Consider the following 27,802-nt stretch of genomic DNA (forward strand, 5'->3'; position numbering starts at 1 on the left):
TTAAAAAGGTTTTGCACAATCAAAGCCAATGCAGCCAAGATTAAAAATGAAGCAGAAAGCTGGGGAAAGAATTTTAAAGCTATTTTTTCTGGAAAAAAGCCCTCATTTCTAAAATATATAGCAAGCTGACTCAAATTGATAAGAATACAAGTCATTCCTCAAATGATAAATGGTTAAAAGACATGAATAGATAATTTCCAGATGAAGACATTAAACCCATTCCTAGTCATATAAAAAGATGTTCTAAATGACTGTTGATTAGAGAAATGCACATTAAAACAACTTGGAAGTACCACCTCATAACTCTCAGATTGGCGAAGATGACAGGAAAAGATAATGATAAATGAGGGAAGATAGAAAAACTGGGACATTAATATATTGTTGGTAGAGTTGTGAACCATTCTGGAAAGTAATTTGCAACTATGCTCAAAGGGATATAAAACTATGCATACTTTGATCTAGCAGTCTCACTACTGGGTCTATATCGCAGAGAGATTATAAAAAAGGAAAAATGTTTGTAGCAAGTCTTTTTGTGGTAGCCAGGAACAGGAAATTGAGTGGATGCCCATCAGCTGGAGAAGGGCTGAATAAGTTATGGTATATGAAATAATGGAATATTATATGAAATGATAAGAAAAGCCTGAAAGACCTACATGAACTGATGCTAAATGAAGTGAGCAGAATGAAGAGAACATTGCATATAATACCAGTCAACTGGGAAGGACTATGATGGACTTGGCTCTTCAACAATCTGATGATTCGAGACAATTCCATGGACTTGGAATGGAAACAATCATATCCAAACAGAGAACCATGGAGACTGAATGTGGATCAAAGCATAATATTTTCATTTTTTTATTTGTTTGTTAGTTTTTTCTCATGGTTTTTTTTCTCCTTTGTGATCTGATTTTTCTTGTACAACATAACAAATAAGGAAATATGTTTAAAAGGATAGCACATAATTAACATAGATTAATTGCTGTCGAGGTGTAGGGAAGTAAGGGAGGGAGAGAAAAATTTGGAACATGAAGTTTTACAAAAATGTATATTGGAAACTAACTTTATATGTATTTGGAAAAATAAAATACTTCTAAGAATTGCCTCCAAGATAAAATTCTGAAGACACAAAGAGAAACAATTCTGATAAAGAATTGAAGTCATAGGAAAAGTATCAGGACACAAAAAGAGGTCAAACATAAATCTGCTCTCAAAGAGTTTACAACGTAATGGGGGAGACATGCCAACTAATATATACAAAGCAAGCCATATACAGGATAAATAAAGAATAAGCCAGGTTTAGAAAGGCTTCATGAAGATGATAGGACTTTAGTTCAGACTTAAAGGGTTGTACCAAAGTTCCCTTTTAATGTGGTGACCCAGTTTCCCTAATTGTCCCATTTAGTCATACTGCCTCAGGTTATAACCTTTCCCTCTTAATGTTTGATGAGATAAAGGTCTACCTCAGTTGCTCTGCCCCAAAACCCCAGGCTATAATCATTCCCTCTTAAATGGTTGATGAGATAAAGGTTTTATATCTTTAGGTTATAGTCATTCCTTCTTAATGTTTGACAGGATAAAGGTTTATCCACTTTAGATGTCATTAGAATATCAGTAACCTCCCTCCATTGTGTCATCCTAGGGGCCTCCCCCACCATTAGGTTATCCCCATCTAGGTACCTCCCCCATTATGTCACTGTTCTTGTTATCCTATAAAAAATTTACTCATCTTTGAGATGATAGTCTCATCCAACCCTGGGACCAAGATCCATCTGGTCCCAGTATTTCTCTCCATTTAACAAACTATTGAATTGGTTTCTAACCTTTGTCTTGCTCAGTTTCTTTGGCATTACAAAAGGACATCAGGGAGGTCAGTGATTGGAGTAGAGGAAACAGCATTCCAGGTTAGGGGGGAACCAGAGAAATGTCCACTTCGGAGAGATGGAAGGTCTTGTTCATGGAACAGGAGGCTGGGTATCATTAGATGGACAAATTTATGTTGGGGAAATAAGATGCAAAAAGATTGGAAAGATAGGAGAAGGCTATTAATAAAAAGAGGACATTCTGCATTTACTCCTGAAGGCCATAGGAAGCTATTAGAGTTTACTTAAGTAAGAACCACATTTTAGAAAAATCACTTTAGTAACTGAATGGAATATTGGATTGGAAAGGAAAAAGATTTGAGGCAGGCAGACCCAACAGCAGGATATTGCAATAATCAGAGCACAAGGTAATGAGGCCCTAAACTAGGAAGAGAGAAGGGGGAATATTGGAGAGATAATGCAAAGATTCCACTGATAGACCTTGATAATAACTAGGAGGAGGGAAGGAAGGGGGATAGAATAGGGAGAATGGAGGAGAGCGTTTTTTGAAAGGTAGTAAAATATGGATGGCTCCTGCCCGAGTTGTGAGTCTGACAGATTGGGAAGCTGAACATGAAAATAGGACACTTGTGGGTGATGTCAAGATCATGATGATTTCTGTGAGATTGTTGTGCCACAGTTCTCTTTTAATGTCTAGACCCAATTTCCCCAATTGTCATATTTAGTTACTCTGCCTCAGGTTATAACCATTCCCTCTTAATGTTTGATAGGATAAAGGTCTTATATCTTAGACCTTAGGCTATACTTATTCTGTCTTAATGTTTGATGGGATAAAGGTCTTGATCCATTTTAGACAATATTAGAATATCAGGAGCCTCTCCAGTACCTCCCATTAGGTCATCCCAGGTGCCTCCCCACATTAGGTCATCCCCATCCAGTTACCTCTCCCATTATGTCATTGTTCTTGTTACCCTATAAAAGAATCTTTTATCTGACAGTCAAGGATAGATTCTTGGAGATGATAGTCTCATTCAGCCCTGGGACCAAACCATGCATCCATTTGGTAAATCTCTCCCTTTTAAATAAATTATTAAATTGTTCTCTAATCTCCATCTTGTTTCAAGTTCTGGCCCACAAGAATTTAGCAATAAATAGTCAAAGAATATTAGCAGGCAGTTTTCAAATAAGAAGCACAAGCTATAAAAAAGTTCAAGAAAGAATTCTCCAAATCACTAATAGATGAAAATTAAAAACTTTTGCCAATTTAATGGATGTGAGGTTGAAACAAAAGAAGACAAAGACAAAAATATTACAGGAGCTGTCGGAAGACAAGCATGCTAATACACTCTTGGTAGAGTTGTGAATGAGTCCAACTGTTCTAGAAAATAATTTGAATTTATTCTAAAAAGTCAACAAGCTGTACATATCTCCTGACTTGGAGAAATCATTACTAAGATGTTAAACTTAAAAAGGGTAAAAGTCAGAGAAAAAAACCACACACACACACTCATTATAGCAGCATTTTTTGCAGTAGCAAATGTGTGGAAAATAACTGAGTGAATACCTTCTCATGGGAATATAGACTCAAATATGACTTGAGACTTTATAATAACAAATAGATCTATAGCTAAAAATGGCAGGTGTTTTGTCCCCTCCCATTTCCCACAACCAGTTAATTAGCATTTAAATACTTCTTTTAAAGATGATGGGTTTCAATTCTCTTATATGGATTACTGGATTACCTCCAGAGGGTAGAACCTTGAAGCTAAACTGATCAATTAACAGGGCCTGCCTGCCTCAGGGAATAATAATATCAAATGCTTCAGTTTCTCATCAATGACTTATATTCTTTAGACAGAGACAATGTGGAAATTTGTGTTGCCTGACCAGGAACATTTGTTACAAGGGTTTTTGTTGTTGTTGTTATTGTTATTTAATAAAAGGGAGGGGGGAAAGCAAGGGGAAAAAAATGATATGTTAACTGAAAAAAAATCAAATGTATTATTTAAAATTTAAGAAGCTAGAACTAAAACCAAAATGTGTTCTTTTCACTCTTAACATACTGTTTCCTAAAAAAAAAATAATCACTCTCTGGTGTAAGGGCTAGCTCCCTGGAGGGCCTTAGGGTCAGCCAGTCAGGATAAATTAAAGTCCTTGGTTTTTAGGGGGAGAAGTGAAGGAGGCAGGCAAGCAAAATCCTGGATTCTGGAGTTCAGAGTCACCGTCCTCTCTCTCCTCCTCATCCTGCCACCAAGTGCCTCTGCCCTCTCTCCCTCTGCCCTCCAATCCTTGTCTATAACTATTTTAACACCAATCATTCAGCAAGCACCAACAGAGTGAAGAGCCATTTATCCAAATATATGCTAATAGAGTCATTGTCTCACATTGAATAGGTAATTAGCCTTAAGGGCTCAGTTTCAGCCCTTTAAACTCTGGCTCATGAATGATTCTTAAGCCTTCCTTTAAAAGATTAGATTTAATGGGCTTTATAAGAGTAGCAGAGGTAAACTAAGATGTCAGTAAAAGCTACTGTTAAAAGTAAATCAAACAGAGTGGACAAAGAAGCCAACTTCAAAGCAACAAAAAATGACTAAGGAAATAAACCAAATATGGACAAGAAGTGGGTGGGTACAATACAATAGTGCAATAAACATTTATTCAGCATCTACTGCATGCCTGGCAACATGCTAAATATCTGTAAATACAGGTTTAAAAAAAAAAACAGTCCTTGCTCTCAAGAACCTTATAATCCAAAGGGGAAGACACATGAAAGGAAGCTAAAAAAAAAGTGTTCCTCAGCGCAAGGGCATAAAGATGGTGAATGGAATCTAAAAAGTGAAATCTGACGAGAAATGAGAAGTTTTCTAAGCTTCTGAACCCCCTTTATGTAGAAGCTTTGGGAAAAGATTTCCCTCCACCTGCTAGCACTTCAATCAGAGGGAAATAAGCTGAGGGTCTGTTAAGATACAAGTGCCAAAGCTGAAGAAAACTCCCGGGTGATGAGCTTCCTGGTAATGAGCTTTTATTGTGGAGAGGCAATGAATGAGGCAACCTGTGTGTTGTAAATTTGAGCTAGGATTAGGGGTGGTGGGAGAGATGGAAGAAGCCTACAGCTACTAGTCATTGAACTCTTAATTGCATCCAGCTCTTCAGTGACCCTGTTTGGGGTTTTGTGACAGACACTGAAGTGGTTTGGCCATGTTTCCCCAGGTCGTTTTACTAAAAAGTAAATAGGTTTAAGCTAATAAGTATGTGAGGCCAGTTTTCCTTACTCCAGGACCAGCATTCCATACTCTCCAGCTGCCTTGCTGGAAGAAGGCCTCAACTATCTTAAGAGACTCCCCCCAGAAGAAGGATAGGCTGGTGAGATTAACTACAGAGAAAACATTCCCACTGGAACCAACTTGACTTTTGGCAACTCATTAACTTCCACAGTTAAGAAATTCTCCTCTAAATCATGTGACCTTCCGCTCCCATTACTCAATCTAGCCAATAAGGAGAGTGGCTGAGCTGCTTCTCCTGGCAGGCTCATTTTGTCACTGGCAACTTCATCTTAGGGGCACTAGATGGCACAGTGGATGGAAACCCAGATCTGACTCATCTTCACGAGTTCAAATTTAACACTAACCGCATGACACTGGGTAAATCACTTCACCCTGCCTCAATTTCCTCATCTGTAAAAAGTAAAAAAAAAACTAGAGAAGGAAAGGGCAAACCACTTTACTATCTTTACCAAGAAAGCCTCAAATGGAGCCATGAAGTACTGGACTTGACTGAAAAAAAAAAAGAAAAACTAAACAAAAACAATACAAGAAGGCCAATTAAAACTCCTTACATGTTTGCCTCTCTCTTTGTTCCTTGGAGTAGCCACCTGGCAACAACCCATCAGCTGATGCTAAATGAATTTACCTTCTAAGGTAGCCACTAGATTTATAGACCTCATACAAATAAAATTAGGTGAGAGGAATTATGACCCTAGGGAATTTTAAGATTTCCAAATTACAGAATTCTCAAATGATGAACATATCCCATAGATCTAAGTCAGCAGGGAATAGTGCTCCACCTAGAACAGAGATATGAAACATGGTCATTGGGCCATATGCAGCTCACAACATTCTTCAGTGCAGCCCAAACCAAATTAAAACAAAATTGAGAAATAAATTAAAACACATTAAACATAGATAATATTAGGTGATATACTGGATAGAGCAGTAATCCCAATAGACCTGGAAGACTTGAGTTCAAATCCAATCCCAGTTGCTTAGTAGCTGTGTGATGTAGTACAAATCACTTAATCTGTTTGCATCGGTTTTCCCATTTTAAAAAATTGACCTAACTCCCAGCATTGTTGTGGGGATCCCATGAGAAAATAATTTTAAAGCTGTTAGCACAGTATCTGACATATACTAAGTGCTACATAAATGCTAATATTATCATCAACTTTTAAAACTTAGTCATCATCCTTTCCACATGAAACTTCATGTACAGGTTACTGTCTGCTTTAGACTATCAGAGTACAGTTCAGGGCAAGAAGGATATAACAGTGTTGTAAGTGATACTATGCAATACTTATTGTGGAACTAAGGACTACTGTTTTTCCTTATATCTAATTACTGTTTTTCTTTTAATAAAAACTACCTTTTGATATGTTTAAAAAGGGGAGAAGCTTAGTGCTGCCAGACTTCAAACTATATTACAAAGTAAGAATTATAACAACTACCAAGTAATGGATAAACACATAAAATTGATTAGATAAGCACTACCTAGAAAGGAAATCTGAATATCAAACAGTCTAGTGTTCAATAATCCCAAATAGAAAACTAGTATTAAGTATCTAGTAAATGACTATTTGATATGAACTATTGAAAATTAATGAGAATGTTAAAATTAATTTAAATTGTAATATAAGTTCTTGCAGAATAAAGGCAGTTTATTTAGAATAAAAACCTAAATGAACAATTACAGGAAACTGACACAAACATAAAAGATTTAAGAGCTGTTCATAAAGAGAATGATCAAAGGATATGATTCTCAAAAAGAAAAAGAAATTTATATGTAATCAAATTTTAAAAGTTCACAATCATTAACAGAGAAATGCCAGTGAGAGTTAACAACTCTGGTGGACTCTGAACTATGCAATGATCAATCATCACTACAGCAGACTAGCAGAATGAGATATATTCTTAGAAAAAGCTATTGTGTGAATTTTGTCTAACTATACACTATATAATTAAGTTCTGTACTAAGCAATGGAAATGCAGAGACAAAATGAAAAAATTTATTTCCCCAAGTTTACATTCTATTGGGGAAACATGTATATGAAATACATATAAAACATGTACAAAATAAATATATGGTAATTTGGAGATGAGAGATATACCAAAATTGGAAGAGAATAGGAAAGACCTCAAAAGTAGGAAGTAGTTGTGTGAGCTAAGCTTTAAAAAAAATGATTCTCCAAAGGAAAGATAATATAAATGAAGATAGAGAGGCCCAAAGAGGCTAAATTACTTGCCATGGTCACCAAGGTAATTTCAAAGGTGGGATCTGACTACAGAATCAGTAATCTGTCCACTCTCATAGTAATTCTCTTACAATTCAGGTTTTAAGTTCAAAATCTGATTTCCTAACTGATGATATACAATTTAAGGAATTACACAGAAAATTGTTAATCAATGTTACCTGGATAATTTCAGAGCTGAATTTGGATTCCAGGTGTGCTGCTCTTTCTGCTTCAATATTTTCCTCTAATTTCTTCACTTTCATAGTGGCTGCCTGGAAAAAACATTTTTAAATTCAAATTTACAAGTGTCAATATTTACATTCAAGAAGCCCAATAGACACAAACTATTATATTCCAGAACTGGTATAGGCATAGATAATTATTACTTTTGTAATGCCAGAGAAACTGAGCAAGATAGAGGTTAGAGACTAACTTAATAGTTTATTAATTGGAGAGACATACTGGGACCAAATTGGTCCCAGAACTAGACAAGACTATCATCTCAAAGAATCCAGCACTAAGTATCAGACAGCAAGCTTTTTTATAGGATAACAAGAATAATGACATAATGGGGGAGGTACCTGGATGGGGATAACCTAATGGGGGGAGGCACCTAGGATGACAGAATGGAGGGAAATACTGGAGAGGTTACTGATATTCTAATGATGTCTAAAATGGATAAACCTTTATCCTGACAAGCATTAAGAAGTAATCACTATAACCTAAAGATATAAAACCTTTATCTCATCAATCATTTAAGAGGGAATGATTATAGCCTGGGATTTTGGGGCAGAGCAACTGAGGTAGACTTTTATCTTATCAAATTTAATTATTAATTATCAAATTAATTACTAATTAAGAGGGAAAGGTTATAACCTAAGGCAGAGTAACTAAATAGGACAATTAGGGAAACTAGGTCAGGACATCAAAAGGGAACTGTGGCACAACACCAAGTCACTACTTTCTTCAAAACCTCATGTCAAAAAGTCATCCATATTCAGAGAGAATACTCTGGAGACTGAATGTGCATCAAAGCATAGTATCTTCACTTTTCTGTTGTTGCTTGCTTGTTTTTTTCTTCCTTTTGATCTGATTTTTCTTGCACAGCATGACAAATTTGGAAATATTTAGAAGAATTGCACATAGGTTAAATAACCTATTATCAGGACACATCTTTCTAGGGAAAGTCAGGGGGAAAGAAGAGGGAAAAATCTAGAAGAAAAGGTTGTTCAAAGATGAATGCTGAAAACTATATTTACATGGATTTGGAAAAATAAAAAAAAAAATTAAAATGGAAAAAATTTAAAAAACAAAGCCTCATGCCAAGAAAACGAGGGGAGGAGGGGAAGAGAGATGAACTCTTTACAATTTTATTTTTTGAATTTGACTTTTATGAAAGGGATCCAACCACCATAAGAATGAAATATCTAGAGAATCCATGAACTGACAGTAAGCTTTTATTAAGTATCTATTATATGCCAGTCATCATGAATATTAATACAAAGACTGAACCCCTTCCTACTCAAAAGAATCTTACATCACAATAGGCCAGAAAACAAGTACTATTTAAATATAAAGTAAATCAATACAAAGTAGTTTAAGAGGGAGTACAAGATCAGTTCAAAGGATAAGAAACAGTTTCAGAAAGAAGATGGTTCCAGAGCTACAACTTAAGGGAAGAAAAGGACTGTATAAGGTAAAATGGGAGTACATTCTGCCGACAGCCGATAGCCGATAACTCTGAAAAGTTAAAGAGATTGGAAGATAAATGGAAAGTTGTACATAAAGAACAAAGAAAAAATCAGTTTGCTAGAACAACAGAGTTCAGAATAGAGAATAATGTCCAGTGATAGGAAAATAAATTGAAACCAAGTTGTGTAGGATTTTAACGCTAAACAGAGAAGTTTACATACTATCCAAAAGCAATAAGTCATCACTGGAATTGAGTTGGGAAGTCATATGTTCATATATGGAGTAAAGAAAATTACTTTTCATTTTCAAAGAAATGTGGGGCAAGGATTCAAATTGATGTGGGGAACCCTGAAACTGTCTCTCTCTGACTTTGGGGGTGAACCATGGGGTAAAGCGCTTGAGAAGCTCCTTGAAGGAGAGATTTTCCTTGAACCCTGCCTCTGTGAAAGACCCACCCCAGGGAATCAAGATAAAGTGGTTTCATTCTGTTTATCTTGGTGGGACGAGTTAAGTACAGGACCACTCCTACTCAGCCCAAGCTGGAGATCTAGATTTCTATGGATCTCTATTGAGCTGAAAATGGGCTCAATCACTCCCAGTCAACACACCCACCCATTCTACTGGAAATCTAGGCCGGGGGAAGTAACCTCATTCAATTGAAACTTCAGTCTCGGATCTCTTTAAAAGAGCAATTTGGGGGTTCATTCTTTGCAGAGGGCCAAAAGCAGTCCATGCCAGGCCAAGGAACCTCTCTCTCTCTCTCCTGGACATAACTGCCTGCGAGGACCCCCTGCCCGCTGAGAAGACATTCTCTTTTCAGCGTTAACCACTCTTTATCTCTCTCATGTATTTCCCTAACAGGACCACACCCCTCTTTACCTCTCCATTGGGATTTCTCTGCTAGGAGATTTCTCTGCTAGGAACTTTTCTCTCCCTTTGCCAGCACTCCTCTGCTAGATCTTTACTTCTCTGTCTAGACCTTGCCACTAATGTGTGGGTCAGAAACCATTTAATAGAAAAAGACTGGAGAGATCTCTAGAAGCAAAGCAAAGTTTATTATACATTCTCGTGAGAATTGGGCATCCCACCCATGGAGCAGACAATAAAAGGGAGGAAGCACCTTAGGGGGCAAGGTCAACGCTTTTAATCCCTAACGAAAATTTCCCCTCCCACCACTGACCCTCATCCTTATTGGCTGAAGATCTTACATTCTAAACGAGGGAACTACCCAAGAAATTGAACTTGACCAATAAGTACATAGTTGCCCATATTTGGTTGAAATAGGGAGGATAACAAGAAGGGGACTTAAGTATGCCCTTAGGGGGATAACAGGGAGGAGACTTTAAGTATGTCCTTAGGAGAATAGCAGGGAGGAGACACTTTTTAAGTATGCCCTTGACTTAATGCTTAAAGTCTTTCAGGACTATTCAAACTTTGAAATAGATGAAGCCTTACTCAATTTTCACAACTGTCTTGAAAGATCTCACCTTATCTCCTTCACTAAGGAAGTCAGCCTCTTAGCAAAAGCTGACTTCCCAGTGCCAATAAACTTCTTTTTGCCAGTCTAACTTTTCGGGTTCATAAATTCTTTTAAGAAAGGCCTGCACCGACCAGAAGGGGTTCCCACAACTCTCTGCCCTGCACTGAATCTCATTAAAATCAGAAGGCTACTACAATAATATAGGTGAGAAGTAATGAGAGCTAAACTAAGATAAAAATTGTGTGAGTAAAGAGAAGAATCAAATACAAAAGATATCATAAGGGTATTTATTGCAAGATAAAATTGCAAGATTTGGCAACTAGATATTTGGGATGAGAAAGTCCAGAATAATGTTGGAATTACAAATTAAGACACTAATAAAAGGATGTGTGTGATGAGGATGGAGGAGAAAATCCAGATTTTTTGAAAGATCAGAAGGTCCTGGATAGCAGAGAGTGGTACAATTGAGAGAAAGCCTAAATTTTACAGCTAAGTTGTTCCTGAAAACTAACAGTGAGGAGTCCTGATTATCTTAACATTTTGATCTTAATTGGGTCTTTTGTTCTTTAAGTGGGCCTTTATTACAGTCCTACCCCATGTGGTAGTCACTGGTTGATTCCTTAGCTGAATTCTTTATACTGACAAAACCATCAGAATTCTACAGCTACTATATCCAATCAAAAAGCCAAGTTATGATGCCAACCAGGTGAATCTAGTCTCTCCATTGAAATATAAGTCCCGTGAATGTAGGGATAGTTCTATTTTTACCTCTATATCCTCAGTGGAAACTTGGAGCTTAATAAATACTTGTTGGTTAATTAATTGATTCATCAGTGATATAGCACCTTGTCTCCTCAGGCATTTCTGCAACTATAACCTAATTTCCCTTTAAATCCTTTTAGATTTAACATAAATAAGCATGATAAAAAGGAACCTATAGAAATGAGCAATAATTCATTCCTTCATGAGTTTCACAGATGCCAAGTAAGTTATCTGTACTTAATAACTTTTCCTGGTAACAAATGTTAAAAATCATTTCAGAATAAAGTAAAGAACTACAATGTTTTAAATTTCAAACTACTTTGAAAAAAGTACAATGAATTCTTATTCTTATGTTAAAAATCATTTCAGAATAAAGTAAAGAACTACAATGTTTTAAATTTCAAACTACTTTGAAAAAAGTACAATGAACCAAGATAAGATCAAAATGGGTCCATGACCTAGGCATAAAGAACGAGATTATAAATAAATTAGAGGAACATAGGATAGTTTATCTCTCAGACTTGTGGAGGAGAAAGAAATTTGTGACCAAAGATGAACTAGAGACCATTACCAATCACAAAATAGAAAATTTTGATTATATCAAATTAAAAAGCCTTTGTACAAACAGAACGAATGCAAACAAGATTAGTAGGGAAGTAACAAACTGGGAAAACATCTTTACAATTAAAGGTTCTGATAAAGGCCTCATTTCCAAAATATATAGAGAACTGACTCAAATTTATAAAAAATCAAGCCATTCTCCAATTGATAAATGGTCAAAGGATATGAACAGACAATTTTCAGATGAAGAAATTGAAACTATTACCACTCACATGAAAGAGTGTTCCAAATCACTATTGATCAGAGAAATTCAAATTAAGACAACTCTGAGATATCACTACACACCTGTCAGATTGGCTAAGATGACAGGAAAAAATAATGATGAATGTTGGAGGGGATGCGGGAAAACGGGGACACTGATGCATTGTTGGTGGAGTTGTGAACGAATCCAACCATTCTGGAGAGCAATCTGGAATTATGCCCAAAAAGTTATCAAACTGTGCATACCCTTTGATCCAGCAGTGTTTCTATTGGGCTTATACCCCAAAGAGATACTAAAAAAGGGAAAGGGACCTGTATGTGCCAAAATGTTTGTAGCAGCCCTGTTTGTAGTGGCTAGAAACTGGAAAATGAATGGATGCCCATCAATTGGAGAATGGCTGGGTAAATTGTGGTATATGAATGTTATGGAATATTATTGCTCTGTAAGGAATGACCAGCAGGATGAATACAGAGAGGCTTGGAGAGACCTACATGGACTGATGCTAAGTGAGATGAGCAGAACCAGGAGATCATTATACACTTCGACAACGATATTGTATGAGGATGTATTCTGATGGAAGTGGATTTCTCTGACAAAGAGACTTAACTGAGTTTCATTGGAGAAATGATGGACAGAAACAGCTACACCCAAAGAAGGAATACTGGGAAATGAATGTGAACTATTTGCATTTTTGATTTTCTTCCCGAGTTATTTTTACCTTCTGAATCCAATTCTCCCTGTGCAACAAGAGAACTGTTCGGTTCTGCAAATATGTATTGTATCTAGGATATACTGCAACATGTTTAGCATATATAGGACTGCTTGCCATCCTGGGGGGGGAGGGGGGGGGGAGGGAGGGAGGGGAAAAAACGAAACATAAGTGATTGCAAGGGATAATGTCGTGTAGAAATTATCCTGGCATGGATTCCGTCAATGCGAAGTTATTATTAAATAAAATAAAATTTATAATAAAAAAAAAAAAAAAGAAAAAAGTACAATGAATTCTTATTCTGAACATATATACACATATAAAAGCAATGTTCCTTATTTTAATAGTTATGAACGAGATAAAGTGAGATCTTTCAAGACAGTTGTGAAAATCAAGTAAGGCTTCATCTATTTCAAAGTTTGAGTAGGCCTGAAGGACTTTAAGTATTAAGTCAAGGGCATACTTAAAGTGTCTTCTCCCTGCTATTTTCCTGCGCATACTTAAAGTCTCCTCCCTGCTATCTCCTCCCTGTTATCCCCCTAAGGGCATACTTAAGTCCCCTTCTTGTTATCCTCCCTATTTCAGCCAAACATGGACACCTATGTACTTATTGGTCAAGTTCAATTTCTTGGGTAGTTCCCTCCTTTAGAATGTAAGATCCTCAGCCAATAAGGATGAGGGTCAGTGGTGGGAGGGGAATTTGAGTTAGGGATTAAAAGTGTAGACCCTGCCCCCTACAGTGCCTCCTCCCTTCAATTGTCTGCTTGATGGGTGGGACGCCCGTTTTTTGAGAACATATAATAAACTTTGCTTCTAGAGATCTATCCAGTTTTTTTTTTTTTATTATTAATGGTTTCTGACCCACACAGTTACAAATAGAAATAGCCTTGTAAAACAATTCATTGTAATGAGCAAAAAGATTCCAACTTTTCTTTACTTATGTAAACTAAATAAGTTATATTACTGCTCAAAAATTTACACTCTCTGGCAATATAGTAAAACCCCAAATTTTTATTTGTTGTAGAGCATAGCTTTCCATGATTCACAGCTTCACCAGAATGCCTCACCAGAAAACTATTGGTGTAAAATAATATGGCTTTTTATGTCAGCCTGGGATCGCTAAAAGCACTCTTTAAGTTCACAAAAGCAAGCTAATTCATTTTCTTCCTCCTATTCAATTCTGCTCTTCCCAGAACTTTTTCCATCTTTTCTCATATACCACATTGATCTCAAAGGAAGAGTCTGAATAATCAAAAGATCAATGATTTATAGCTACAAAGTGTTGAAGCTCAGTAGGGACTGCAAAAGGTTATGGTTGCAGATCAGTGTTGTGAGATGTCTCAAAAGAATTTGCAGACTTGAACCCATCTCCAAGTCAAGGGGCAAGTTTGTTGCAATTGTAATACTAACTGAAGTGAGCTAAGATCCAAGAGAATTTAGCAAAATAACAAGAAAAAGGAGACACATTTATCCAGTTCTTCATGTCATTGATATGCTAATTTTATGGTCTGGAGGTAGAACTGAGGAGTGGTCTCAGGAAGTTAGTTATCACTGACCAGCAGATCTAAGATTATCCTAAGGCCAGAAAACTTTAGAATCACTGACAGACATTGTCAGAGCAATAGCACTTTAAGGTTAGAGAGTCTCAGGAACCCTAATATAACTTCCCTAAAGTCTAAGGGAAAAAATATTATTATATTCCTAGTCCAGAACTTTTATAATCATTGAGAGATTGTTAGAATAGCCCTCTAATGTGTGTGTGTGAGGAGGACCCTCAGGATCACTGATTCTAAAGTCTTCTGGCTTTAGAAGCACTCTAGAGGAGGAGGGGAAAGGGAGAAGGGGAGGGGGGGGGAAAGGAGAGTGGGGAGGGAGGACCTCCTTACTGCTGTTTCCCCTAGAAGCTATCTACACTCCTATCAAAAGGACTTAAGAAATCATTGTGTCCAACTCCTTCCACTTATATTAGAAGTATCTGAGATTGAGAAAAGTTAAGTGACTAGAGTATTAATCAGTGTTTGCTAATAAGCGTTTAAGGCAGGATTCCCAACTTCAAGCCCAACCAGTATCCATTTTGCCACTTCCTTTCCTTGTTCCCTACTGTGAATTCAATAACCCACCACCACCACTACCTAAACAACTTTTTTGAGGTTCTCTAGAACCAATCTAATCCCTACCCAAGCCAGATCTCAAGGGCTGTTAATCTAACAGCTCAAAGGATAATCTTTTCCCTTCCTCACTGTTAAGTAACTGATTCCTAACTATGAGAATCAAATGAGATGTGTATGTGTATAAAACACTTTGCAAATCTGAAAAATTACAAAAATGTAAGCTATGATAACAATGGAGTTATCCAAAAGTAAAATTTCTAGGCAGACAGTAAGTTTTCCCTTCCTAGAAGTCTTTAAGTCAATCTTGAAGCAGTCACTTCTTGGAGATATTAAAGAACTGATATTTTTGAAGGTATGGGTTGAACTAGATGGCCTCTATAGTCCCTTCCAAATAGAAGACTTTATAATTATCATCTATTCAAATTACTGCCATCATTCTAAAGACTATTAATATAGATGAGAATGTTCAAATATCTTTACCTTTCAATTTCTCAACTCATGACCTCAATCGGACTCCAACTCAAACAAGAATGCAACATTCTTAGTAAATGTTCTATTTCCATGTTCAAGAACTCTAACCATTCATAAGTTCCTATTATTTCATCTCTCTGTGTTTTATCCCTCTTAGATCTCTTTTTCATCTTCAGAGACCTCCCACTACTCTATCCTTTAGTGCCTTCCCCAGATCACAATTCCTATTTTAGCTACACTTTTCTTCCTCTCTATCTTAAGTACTTTATAAACTAGCCTTTTTTGCTTGGATCCTTGCGCACTTGTTATCACTAATCACACTTTGTAAGACATCAAATCCATATGATCTTCCACTACTCACATTCTCTGTTCCTAATCATGGGTTAAGAAATGGAATCAGGCTAGAAGTCACACAAACTGCTTTGAGCCCACTACACATTTATATTCCTTTTATTCTTCCCTAAATAATTCTCAAATCTTCTCTCAAGTCTCCTACAACATTCCCTTCCCCCAGCCCTCTCACAAAAGAACTCATCTCATATTTTACAAAAGGGGGAAAAAAAAGTTATCTCTTCCCATTTCACAATTTAAGTAAAATAAACAACCACTATTCTCTCCTTTATTCCAGTCTCTGAGTAAGAGATAAACCTTCTTCTAATCAAATCCATATATAGTTAATTACACTATTTATTCCTTCCTATAAAGAAAGTAGCAACCTACTCCTTTATGATTCTGATCATAATCCCTTTAACTTTCCCAACCAAAATGTCACTTGCTGGATATTGGATAAAATGGATAAAATGCCATACTGCTTGATATTCCATTGTATGTGTTTTCTCCATTAGAATTTAAGATCCTTAATAGCAAGGAATATATTCTCTATTTTTGAATCCTTAATATTAAGCATCATACCTGGTGCATGGTATTTAATAAATGCCTTTTTCATTCATTTACTAAATGAATGTTCAAGTAAATATATATATCATGTGTGTTTTTATACAGTATCTTTCATCTAACCTCATTCTCCTCCATCTATCTGCTGTATTTGACACTTCTGACCACCCTCATCTTCTAGATACTCTCTCTTCTCTAAGTCTTTCTGATACTCATCTCTCCTGGATTCTCATTAAAGCACTCTTTTATCACTTTGAATGGTTCATCATGTAGATCACATGTTGTGAGTGGCTGTTCTACAGAGCTCTGTCCTAGAGTCATTACTCTTCTGTATGTATACTTTATCTTTTGATAATTTCATCTGTTCCCCTGTATTTAATTAATCATCTCTCTGCCAATGACTCCTGATCTATATATGCAGTCATAATCTCTCTCCTGAGTTTCAGCCTTTAATCAGTTTCCTATTGGTCACTTCAAAATAGATACTCAGGAGACATTTCTAACTCAATAAGTCAAAAAGAGAACTGATAACTTTCTATCCCAAAACCACTCCTCTTCTAAACCCAGTAGATTAGGTTTCTAATCTTAGTGTTGTCTTTACTCTCTCACCAAGTATAACTAATCAGATGCCAAATCTTACAATTTCTACCTACATATCTCCCTCTTCTGACCTCTTCTCTCTACTCACATGTGTACCACTTTTATTTAGGATGTCTTTACCTCTCACAGAGATTACTGCAAATGACTCTTAATTGGTTTCCCTGACTAAAGTGTCTCCCCATTTCAGACAATTCCACAGTCGCCAAAGAAATTTCCCTTAAACTCAGATCTGACCATGACCCTGAGGAAAATGCAGTGGGTTTACTACTGACCCTAAGAATAAAATATAAACTCTTCTGCTAGCTATTAAAATCCTACAAAATCTGGTCCCAAACTTTGTTTCCTCATGAAGATCTTTCATTTCCTGTCCTGGCTCTCTCCTTGGGGGAAAAAAAAATCCCTTTCTTCCTTCAAGAAGCAGTTCAAATGCCACTTTCTACAGAACGCCTTTGCTTATCCATGCTACTATTAATGTCTTCCCTCTCAAACTACCTTGAATTTAATTATTTTGTGTTTACTTTTATTTTTTTCTCTTTATATTGGACAGAATATGTGTGAAGCAATGCTACATATATGAAAGAAGATAGGGAACCTACTTCCAAGAGAAACATCATATATAATGAAGTGCCTCAGAAAGACTGTGGAGTAAGCATTGTAACTGGGTCTGGTCTGCTACTCAAGTGGTAAATAGTATTTACCACTTTATTGACAGCAGTTGTAACAACAGAATTGGAATATGTTCAAGAATCCTTAGTCAGCCTAGAAGCTCTCTCAGTTGATTCCTATTGGTTTAATTCTTTCATTGAGAGCATCCAGGAAAAATACTCAAAAGAAGGAAGACCTTTTAAGGCATGCATATGGCCTTTTGAATACAAAGTTTGACTTTTTTGACCCAGTTTTACATTTACTCTTTCATTTTTGGTGAAAGACCTTAATCTGGAAAAATCTAGTCTTGTGAGTTTAAACAAAAAAAAAGATAGGAAAGTTAAAGTCTTGATAACAAAGTTTAGGAAAAGATAACCACAAGTCCACCAAACAGATCTAAAAAATACACCAACCTGAGTCTTAATCAAGATATCCAAGGGAAAAAAAAAAATCATTTGTCCAAAGAGATTTATAGACAAAAGGGGATGGAGTCAGCTCAGCATGTGTGAACCATAGCAATCAGAAGTCTCAAGTATATCACAAAAAAGCCAAACTTTTCAGGGAACAGATATAGGTGCCAATTGGTGTTCTAGGTCAGAAATCAAGAGTAGAATGAGAAGGGGGCCTGTTCGTAGTGACATCACAAGAAAAAGGAATCCAGATACTCCCTCCAGAAATGTGCAGAGGTGATCTGAAAAGAAAAGTCAAAAGAATGGAAGAATGAACAAACCAACCAAAAAAAGCCACAATGGGGACCAAAACACAATTTAGCAGCTTCTATTTCAAGCAGAGAATTTGGAATATTCTGTAAGGCAAAAACTATAGGCTTACAACGAAGAGTAATTTACCCAACAAAAATGAATTTGTTACAAATTGCTACAGGAGAAAAAAAGTGAATCTTAAATAAAACAGAACATACCACACATACACTCCCAAAAAGAAAAAAATAACATTCCTCATGAAAAGGCCAAAGCTTTAGAGTCAAGAGCAACACAGAAAGGTAAACAAAAGCAAGCGGTCATGAAGGGCTAAATATATATATATAGAGAGAGAGAGAGAGGCAAAAATGGACCGTGTCCCTCTTTTTTGTTAGGGGTCCCAGAAAGAGCCTTATTTTAACAGAGATCTCAGGAATGCTTCCACTGAGTTTTAATGATCTTACTGGCAACTAGATAGTACAGTTGATAGAGGAGGCCTAGTGTCAGGAGGACCTGAATTCAAATTTGACTGAAGATAACTGCCAGCTGTATGACCCTGAACAAGTCACTTAAAACCTCTATTTTCTCCAAAAAAAAAATTTTTTTAATGACCTTAAAAGAAAATGGAAAAGGAAAGAATAAGAATACAAGAGGGAGAAAAAAAGGAAGATAGGGAAAATTTTCTCATACAATCAAGGTATACACATAGAAGTCTATGCAAATAAGGTGGGGAATGGGTAACATTAGACCCTCAATCACATCTGAACTAATAAAAAGAGAGAACAATACATGCACAGAGTTAGCCACAAAAAAAATTTTATTCAACAGAGAATCCATATGGAAAAGAGAGAAAGAGTGGAAAGAGAGAATAACAAAGAGGAAAATTAAGGATCACTTCATACTCTTTACATATTTTTAAATGTCCTTAGGTGTCCCCCAATAGAATGTAAGCTCTTTAAAAAACAGGAATGTTATCTCATTTACTGAATTCCTATTTCTCATTCCTGATGCATAATAGGCCCTTAAGAAATCCTTGTTGATTGACTGTTTCCTGACTAAACAGAGGCTAAAAAGCTAATCTTGGAGTAAGAAAAAAAACACAATGGCTGCATGAGGAGAGTTCAAATCACTTAACATCTGTGATCCATGTAAATTTAATGTGATAAATTGTAGAATAATTATTAATTTCATCACCTGGAGTTCTCTACCCCTTAAAATCGCAGAGCCAAGCCAATACACATTTATGTACATGAGACTATGTGTATGCAAACACATAACACATTTATATATACACATACAATCTTTATCCATCTGCAATATAATAATAATGGAGATGATTACAAAGAATGAACATGACTGAAAAGAACAGTTCAGATGAAGAGTCCTTTCCGTAAAACAATGGGGTTTTTGTCTTTCAATTGCTTCTTAAAGATTTAAAGAATTACCACAGATTGTTGTATGATATCTTCTAAAACATCTGCTAGAAGGAACAATTTCATATTCACTTTCGCATCTTAATGTCCTCGCAAAGAATTATCCCAAAAGAGCATTCACTGAAATTAATCACCATTCTTTCAAGAAATTCCTAGAATCAATCATACCATCTTCCAAAACTAATTTCCAAATTTATGTCCATTTCCAACAATATTTCCACCCACACCTAAAATGATGTGACAAAAGGGAAAAGGGGACCAAATTTGACTTAAACATTTCCCACATACAACAAGGTGTACTGATCACCCCACATTCACATTTATTTTTCCCCTCTGTATTTCAACATAAATACGTGATCTACAGACAATTTTCCAAGTAAATGTAGGTTTCTTACAGGGTAACCATGAGTGGTGGTTTGTTTGTTTTTTTTTTTTTTTTACTGCATATTGTTTTAACCTTCCTTGTAATATACTGACTTGCTCATTATTTATAAACCGATCCTCTTTTCCCTGTTTTGCTATATATTTTTTTTTTTTTTGCTGAGAATTTTTTAAACAAGACTTAAAAGAAAAATTCTCTATTGGGGTAACTTTTCATCCTTTGGGGCTTCTGCTATCTTTATTTATGATATTAATGATAACTATAACCACCACTGGGTAGTGCTTAAAGCAGCATTAGCTTTCAGCTCCAGCTTTACCTGGCCCAGGCCATGCATTCTCTCTGTTTACTCAGCAGGACTGATCAGGCATGTGAAAGTCTATGTAATTAGACTTTGGATCAAAAACATAATGAAGGCAGCAGGGATATTCTGAGTTATGATTTGCCTTCGATGAGAAAAGTCTCAGCAACTACTGGGCCAAGTTGCATGATATTAATGAAACCCCTCTGGATATTTTCAGCTTCAACTAAATCTGATTTGGCTGCCTTTAGCAGTAGGCATCAGAAAGCAATAAATTTGATTTTGCATAGTAATATTAAATAATGAGGATTTCACTTCTCATATCAAGCAAAAGACAAATAAGTTTGGAATTTCTGAACTGGTCATTTTAGATATACTAAAGAGATAGTATGAACAGAGTAAACCTCAAATATTATTAAAGCAGCATCCTCATAGTTTTGTGATAAACCTGTCATAAAAGAAAATATGTTATACATTCTGTTTGAATTTCCTCATTAGTTTTATTCAAGATAAGCATCAAAACAAAACATTTCAGCACTATTATTTAAGAAATGCAAAGATTAAAGGTGCTAAAATTCCAAATCATCCATAGCTGTATTTTAAATTATTTTCTCAATGATATGAAATTTCCCTTTAGATTTAGGGGGGTTTATAAGTAGCACTAAAAAAACTTCCCCAGATTCTGAGTTTATCAAATAAAATTCAACTCCAGGAACATCAGAAAAAACCTACCTTCTCCAAATCTCCCTACAATAGAACACATAAAAATATTTTTTAAAAAATATTGTAGTAACAGTAACAAAACTCAATGAAAAACAATGCTCAAAATGAAAACAAGTTCTGATCAAAATTGGAAAATTCTGTGAAAGATGAAGAGGAAAAAGATAGAAATATGGGGGAAAATATTATAGCAGAAATTTAAGAAATATATAGAAATATATTTGAATGGCTATTAGGTAGAAGAGCTGAATGAGGGTAAGGAGGTTACTTAACAGCAAAAAGGTTGAACTGATTCAGTAGACTAACAAACCATCAAAATAGAACTGAAGAACGAGGAAGGAAAAACAAAATATGAATTTTAAAAACTGGAGAAAATACAGGAACAAATTTCTATTGTACAAGTCAGATTAAGATCAAATTAATTCATGTGCCAGACAACACAAAAATGAAAACAGACCCAAAACTAAATTCAAGAAAACTAGAGAGAAAAGAGGAGGAGGAAGTGTGCCATAGAAAGAACATTCAAGCCCCATTCCCCTAATATTTCCCACCAAACAACTTTAATATGACAGGTCAAATTGAATTCATTAGTGGCACAGACAACAAAAGGTCAGAATGAGACATTTTTTCAGCCGAATACAACTGAGAAGATTAAAATGAGAGGTCTATGATACTGGAATGGGGCCAGCAACACCAGGTATGGATCTTGGAGGCAGAGGCAGCACCAGCAGCAGTTTCAACCTTGAATACTCTAGGAAGTAAATACTCTTGGAAATAAAGCTTCTAAAGTGCCATATTTGAGCTCCCTCTTTTTTTTTTTTCTCATAGTGTCTTGATCATTGACTTTATTTTTATTAATTTTTAAAAGCTTTTTATTTACAAGTTATATGCATGGGTAATTTTACAGCACTGACAATTGCCAAACCTTTTGTTCCAATTTTTCCCCTCCTTTCCCCCACCCCTTCCCTTAGATGGCAGGATGACCAATACATGTTAAATATGTTAAAGTATAAATTAAATACAAAATAGGTATACATGTTCAAACCATTATTTTGCTGTACAAAAAGAATCAGATTCTGAAATATTGTACAATTAGCCTCTGAAGGAACTCAAAGGCAGAGGGCAAAAATATAGGGATTGGGAATTTTATGTAATGATTCTTAGTCATCTCCCAGCATTCTTTCCCTGGGTGTAGCTGGTTCAGTTCATTACTGCTCTATTGGAACTAATTTGGTTCATCTCATTGCTGAAGATGACCAGGTCCATCAGAATTGATCATCATATAGTATTGTTGTTGAAGTAAATAATGATCTCCTGGTCCTGCTCATTTCACTCAGCATCAGTTCCTCTAAGTCTCTCCAGGCCTTTCTGAAATCATCCTGTTGGTCATTTCTTATAGAACAATAATATTCCTTAATATTCATATACCACAATTTATTCAGCCATTCTCCAATTGATGGGCATCCACTCAGTTTCCAGTTTCTGGCCATTACAAAGAGGGCTGCCACAAATATTTTGGCACATACAGGTCCCTTTCCCTTCTTTATGATCTCTTTGGGATATAAACCCAGTAATAACACTGCTGGATCAAAGGGTATGCAGTTTGATAACTTTTTGAGTTCCAAATTGCTCTCCAGAATGGTTGGATGTATACACAATTCCACCAACAATGTATTATGTCCCAGTTTTCCCCCCTCCAACATTGCGCATTATCTTTCCCTGTCATTCTAGCCAGTCTAACAAGTGTGTAGTGGTATCTCAGAGTTGTCTTAATTTGCATTTCTCTGATTAATAATGACTTGGAGCATCTTTTCATGCTATAAATAGTTTCAATTTCTTCATCTGAGAATTGTCTGTTCATATCCTTTGACAATTTATCAATTGGAGAATGGCTTGATTTCTTATTTCTTGATTTCTTAGAGTCAATTCTCTATATATTTTGGAGATGAGGCCTTTATCAGAACCTTTGCTGTAAAAATATTTTCCCAATTTATTGCTTCCCTTCTAATCTTGTCTGTATTAGTTTTGTTTGTACAAAAACTTTTCAATTTGATATATTCAAATTTTTCTATTTTGTAATCAATAATAATCTCTAGCTCTTCTTTGGTCATAAATTCCTTCCTCTTCCACAGGTCTGAGAGGTAAACTGTCCTGTGTTCCTCTAATTTATTTATAATCTCCTTCTTTATGCCTTGGTCATGAACCCATTTTGACCTTATCTCAGTGTACAGTGTTAAGTGTGAGTCAATGCCTAGTTTCTGCCATACTAGTTTCCAATTTTCCCAGCAATTTTTGTCAAACAGTGAGTTCTTATCCCAAAAGCTGGGATTTTTGGGTTTGTCAAACACTGGATTATTAAAGTTATTGGCTGTTTTTGTCCTTTGAACCCAATCTATTCCACGGATCAACTAATCTATTTCTTAGCCAATACCAAATGGTTTTGGTAACTGCTGCTTTATAATATGATTTTAGATTTGGCACAGCTAGGCCACCTTCATTTGATTTTTTTTTTCATTAATTCCCTTGAAATTCTTGACCTTTTGTTTTTCCATATGAACTTTGTTATTTTTTCTAGGTCATTAAAATAGTTTTTTGGGAGTCTGATTGGTATAACACTAAATAAATAATTAGTCTAGGATTGTCATCTTTATTATTTTTGCTCACCCTATCCAAGAGCATTTAATATTTTTCCAATTGGTTAGATCAGACTTAATTTGTGTGGAAAATGTTTTGTAGTTTTCTCATAAAGTTTCTGATTTTCCCTTGGCAGATAGATTCCTAAGTATTTTATACTATCAGTAGTTACTTTGAATGGAATTTCTCTTTGTAACTCTGACTGTTGGATTTTGTTAGTGATATATAAGAATGTTGATGACTTATGTGGGTTTATTTTGTATCCTTCAAGCTCCCTCTTTTAAACAATTTCTATGGTTTATTTTAAAAATCTTGCCCTTTTATCCCTTTAATTATGATTTAACCTGTTCTTAGATGTATCAATTCCTGAAGGAGGAAATGCGTACAGAAGCACTGTCCAATTGTGGAAAAACTTTGTGACACAATTTTATTCACTAATTCTCCTTATATGATCACTTTCTTTTTCTTTTGCCACACAATTTCCCCTCTAGATCTGGCTGCTGGCTGCCCTCAGAAACTCTACTTTTTAATAACCCTAAGCAAAGGTGGTGTTAAAGGAGTAAATTCTCTTATAGGAAGTGATTTTATAAACCAAATTCCTGCAAATTACCATTTGCAAGAAGTCTTTCATGCTTTTTTGTCCACATGGCATCCAAAAAACATGAAAGTATGGGCAATATGAAGAACTTAGGAAAAGCTAGATAAACACCTGCACTCAAATCCTGCCAAATTATTTAATGCCTGTTTGCCTCAGTTTCCTCACTCGTAAAAAGAGAATAATAATCCCCATGGAGAAGACTCTGCGAAGATTGCAGAATAAATCAGAAAATTTCAAGCTCTCCAGATTTCCCCCACAAGCAGAATAAATTTGTGCCCCAGGGAGAACATAGGTTGATGAAAAAGAAAGACTTGGGGCAGATCATAGAAAAGCCAATATCAAAGATTAATTTCAAGGAACTCAACATGGACAAATTATTTATATGTTATACATAGAAATGCACACCATATATTTAATATTGACATCTGTAAGCAGGTAGCTCAAAAAAAATATTGGGGCAGAGTTGAATATGCTCTGATTCTTTCTAAAAAACAAAACTGTTTTAAGAAAAGATAAAAATAGTAATTATGTTTATACAAATGAGGTACCAAGGAAGAACAGACACAAAGGTATGAGATGGGGAGGAGGACTCATAGTTATGAAAATCTACTCACATTGGGAATGGGTTCAATAGCCAGCACTACATATATACCACAAAGGGTATAGCATCCTCAAAAATCTATAAAGAAATAAGGGGGAGGGAATAAGATAAGCTGAGATGTAAAAAGGTATAGAGCGTTATGGTAATGGGACAAGGTATATAGAATAATGGAAAGGGATAAAGGGGAGGAGGAAGGAAGAGCAGCATAAATACACAAGGGTGTTTAGATTAATCAGAGAGGGATAAGACGTGTAGATCAATGGAGATAGGGTAAAGAGGGAAGGAAAAGGTAGGGGAAGAAGATGGAGGGATTCATTGATAGGGGGAGGTTTAATAATAACAAGACAAGTTAAGGAGCAGAATTAAAGTAGAAAAGTTAGCAGGAATAGAATATAAGAGGTTTATAAAAACACTACAACAAGGACCAAGAGTAGAATTTATTAGGAAAAAAAAAGTAGGGCTAGTAACCACTGGTCTTAGACAAAATCAAAGTTAAAGATTCAATCAAGAGAGAAATCTATATGTCAGCTATATTGTTTTATATGTGTAAATGTTTGTGTCTACATGTATGTAGATATCTGAGTATATGTGGGTATGTATGCATGTAGTTCTACATTTGTGTGATGAGACCCTGAATATTATTTTAGACCAAGTGAAATTAAGCAGGCAGAAGATTCTGATAGAGATCAGTTTAGCTCCATGGTGCCTTTGGGGTGATCCAATCTGAAATCCATGTTATACCAAACTCCTGAAGCTCACCTCTTGTAGGGGTCTCCAGCACTCTCACCTTGCCACGTCCTGTCAGGAATCCCAGTCATGTCCCTCAAATTTTCTCTAAAAAACAACATATGGCCCATGACTTTGCTACTACCTTCCTTTGGGTCGGCCTGCCATGGCTCTGTGTCTTGTGGTATCTTTCTCCTTACTCTCCTAACTCCACTATGCTTCCCAACCCCACTTCTCCTTACAGCTAACTAGCTCTTTTAAAGTACTCAGTCCTTTTCAGGATTTAGTCTGCCAGCTAAAGGCATGGCCTAATCTTATGGGGTGCTCTCTTTCCACTGGGTAATTGTGAGTCACGTTGAGGAACTTGTCTTTGATATGCTTTCCTAATCTATTTCATATTTACCATTCCCAGTGTCTACTGTATTCCTGCATTTTGTCTGTAACTTATTCCCCTAATAAATCTACCTGTTGCCAAAGAGAATGGCTATTGTGAATTCTTTACATGACCAAACCCTAACTTTTGTTGCCTATCATTTGGTGACAAACCCCACCCCATCACAGATCACATCATGTGTGCATATAGATATATGTATATATGTCTGAGGGTGAGTGTGGGGAAAAAAAAGTATATATATATATATATATATATATATATATATATCTGTGCTTAACAGTAGGCTGCTTGTGAGAGGTAGAGGGAGATAAGAAAGGGAAATATAATAAAGTAAAAAAGGGTACAGCAGAGAAAAAAAACCTACAAGGAAGCAAAACACAGATATTCATGAATATAATTTCTTCTATTATTATATATGCTTTCTTGAAATGGAAAGTTATTATATATTTTGAAACCTCCCTAATGTTCTGCTGGACATATGACAATGTTTTATTTTGTGTTTATTTTCCTTTCTGTCTTTCTTTTTTCTATTTTTTCTTATTTTGTGTTTACTCAATAAATACATTTTTTAAGATAAAAATTAATTTTTTTGAAAAAATTTGAAAAAAAATTAATACCACAGGTTTTATTCAAGAAGATTAAAGATAATAACTGTAAAATGCTGAGACACAGTGCCTGGCACAAAAGTGCTATATAAATATTAGCTTTTACTATGAACTAACTGAGCAGGAAGAAGGGCTACATTCCTTCTATCACCCCTTTATCCTGTGGTCCCAAGAAATGGGCTACAGGTGTTGGTTTGGCTTGCTCTCTTTCATTGTCAAGCAAGGAAATCCCCAGTGAACCCAAAAGCTTAAGCCATGACAAACCTTGCAACAAGGGTTCAGGGAGAGATGAACAGCCAGTCTATTAAGGAAACCCAAATCCAAGGTGGCTCAGGACTTGATGTGAACTTATTCTTTCCCTTGTCAGGAAAAAGTCCAACCACTATTAACAGCCATAACCAAATCCCAATCTTGTTTGTATAGAGCGATTGTGAGGATGGAACTCTTTATCATCCTCTACTCTCTCTCCCCCAAACTCTTAGTTGTTTAAACAACCTTTGAGATATTGATTAGCATGGCTAGGGTTCCATCTGGCTCTTCCCTGATTTCTCCCTCTGAGCTCCCTGACACTTCCCTCCTTCCCTGAAAAACCCCAAACTGGGTATTTTCCCTGTAAAAGATGTGCCCATGATGAAGACCTCTGAAGTCCTTTTCCAAGACTAAGCCTACTAGGAAGTACACTGTTCCTCATAGTGCCTTTCCTTTAATAGCATCTTCCTCCTTACTATATAGCTAATTCTACTACTCTACTAAACTCTTCTATGGATCAAAGCTGCCTGTCAATGGCATACTTCTAGCTCAAGGCATATTTCTTTAATGGATTCTTCCAAATCCTTTTCCTTGAAAGATAATGACGAATGTTGGAAGGGATATGGGAAAACTGGGACACAGTTGGTGGAATTGTGAACGGATCCAATCACTCTGGAGAGCAATTTGGAACTATTCTCAAAAAGATATCAAATTATGCATACCTCTTGATCCAGCAGTGTTTCTACAGGGCTTATATCTCAAAAAGATCATAAAAGAGGGAAAGAAAACTGTATGTGCAAGAATGTTTGTGGCAGCCCTTTTTATAGTGGCTAGAAACCGGAAACTGAATGGATGTCCATCAATTGGAGAATGGCTGAATAAATTGTGGTATATGAATATTATGGAATATTATTGTTCTATAAGAAATGACTGGATGATTTAAGAAAGATCTGG

General features: G+C 35.9%; 1 protein-coding gene across 3 annotated transcripts in view; it reads right to left on the reverse strand.

Annotated features, from left to right (window-relative positions):
• Nucleotides 1–27,802, reverse strand: part of CCDC171 (coiled-coil domain containing 171) — a 451,802-nt gene that overhangs the window by 339,272 nt on the left and 84,728 nt on the right. For all 3 annotated transcript variants that reach the window (XM_051987110.1, XM_051987103.1, XM_051987118.1), the window contains one exon: nt 7,503–7,595. In XM_051987110.1, coding sequence (XP_051843070.1) covers nt 7,503–7,595 — 93 coding nt within the window. The remainder of the gene's footprint in view (nt 1–7,502; nt 7,596–27,802) is intronic.

This window comes from Antechinus flavipes, chromosome 1 (assembly GCF_016432865.1).
Source record: "Antechinus flavipes isolate AdamAnt ecotype Samford, QLD, Australia chromosome 1, AdamAnt_v2, whole genome shotgun sequence".
NCBI lineage: Eukaryota > Metazoa > Chordata > Mammalia > Dasyuromorphia > Dasyuridae > Antechinus > Antechinus flavipes.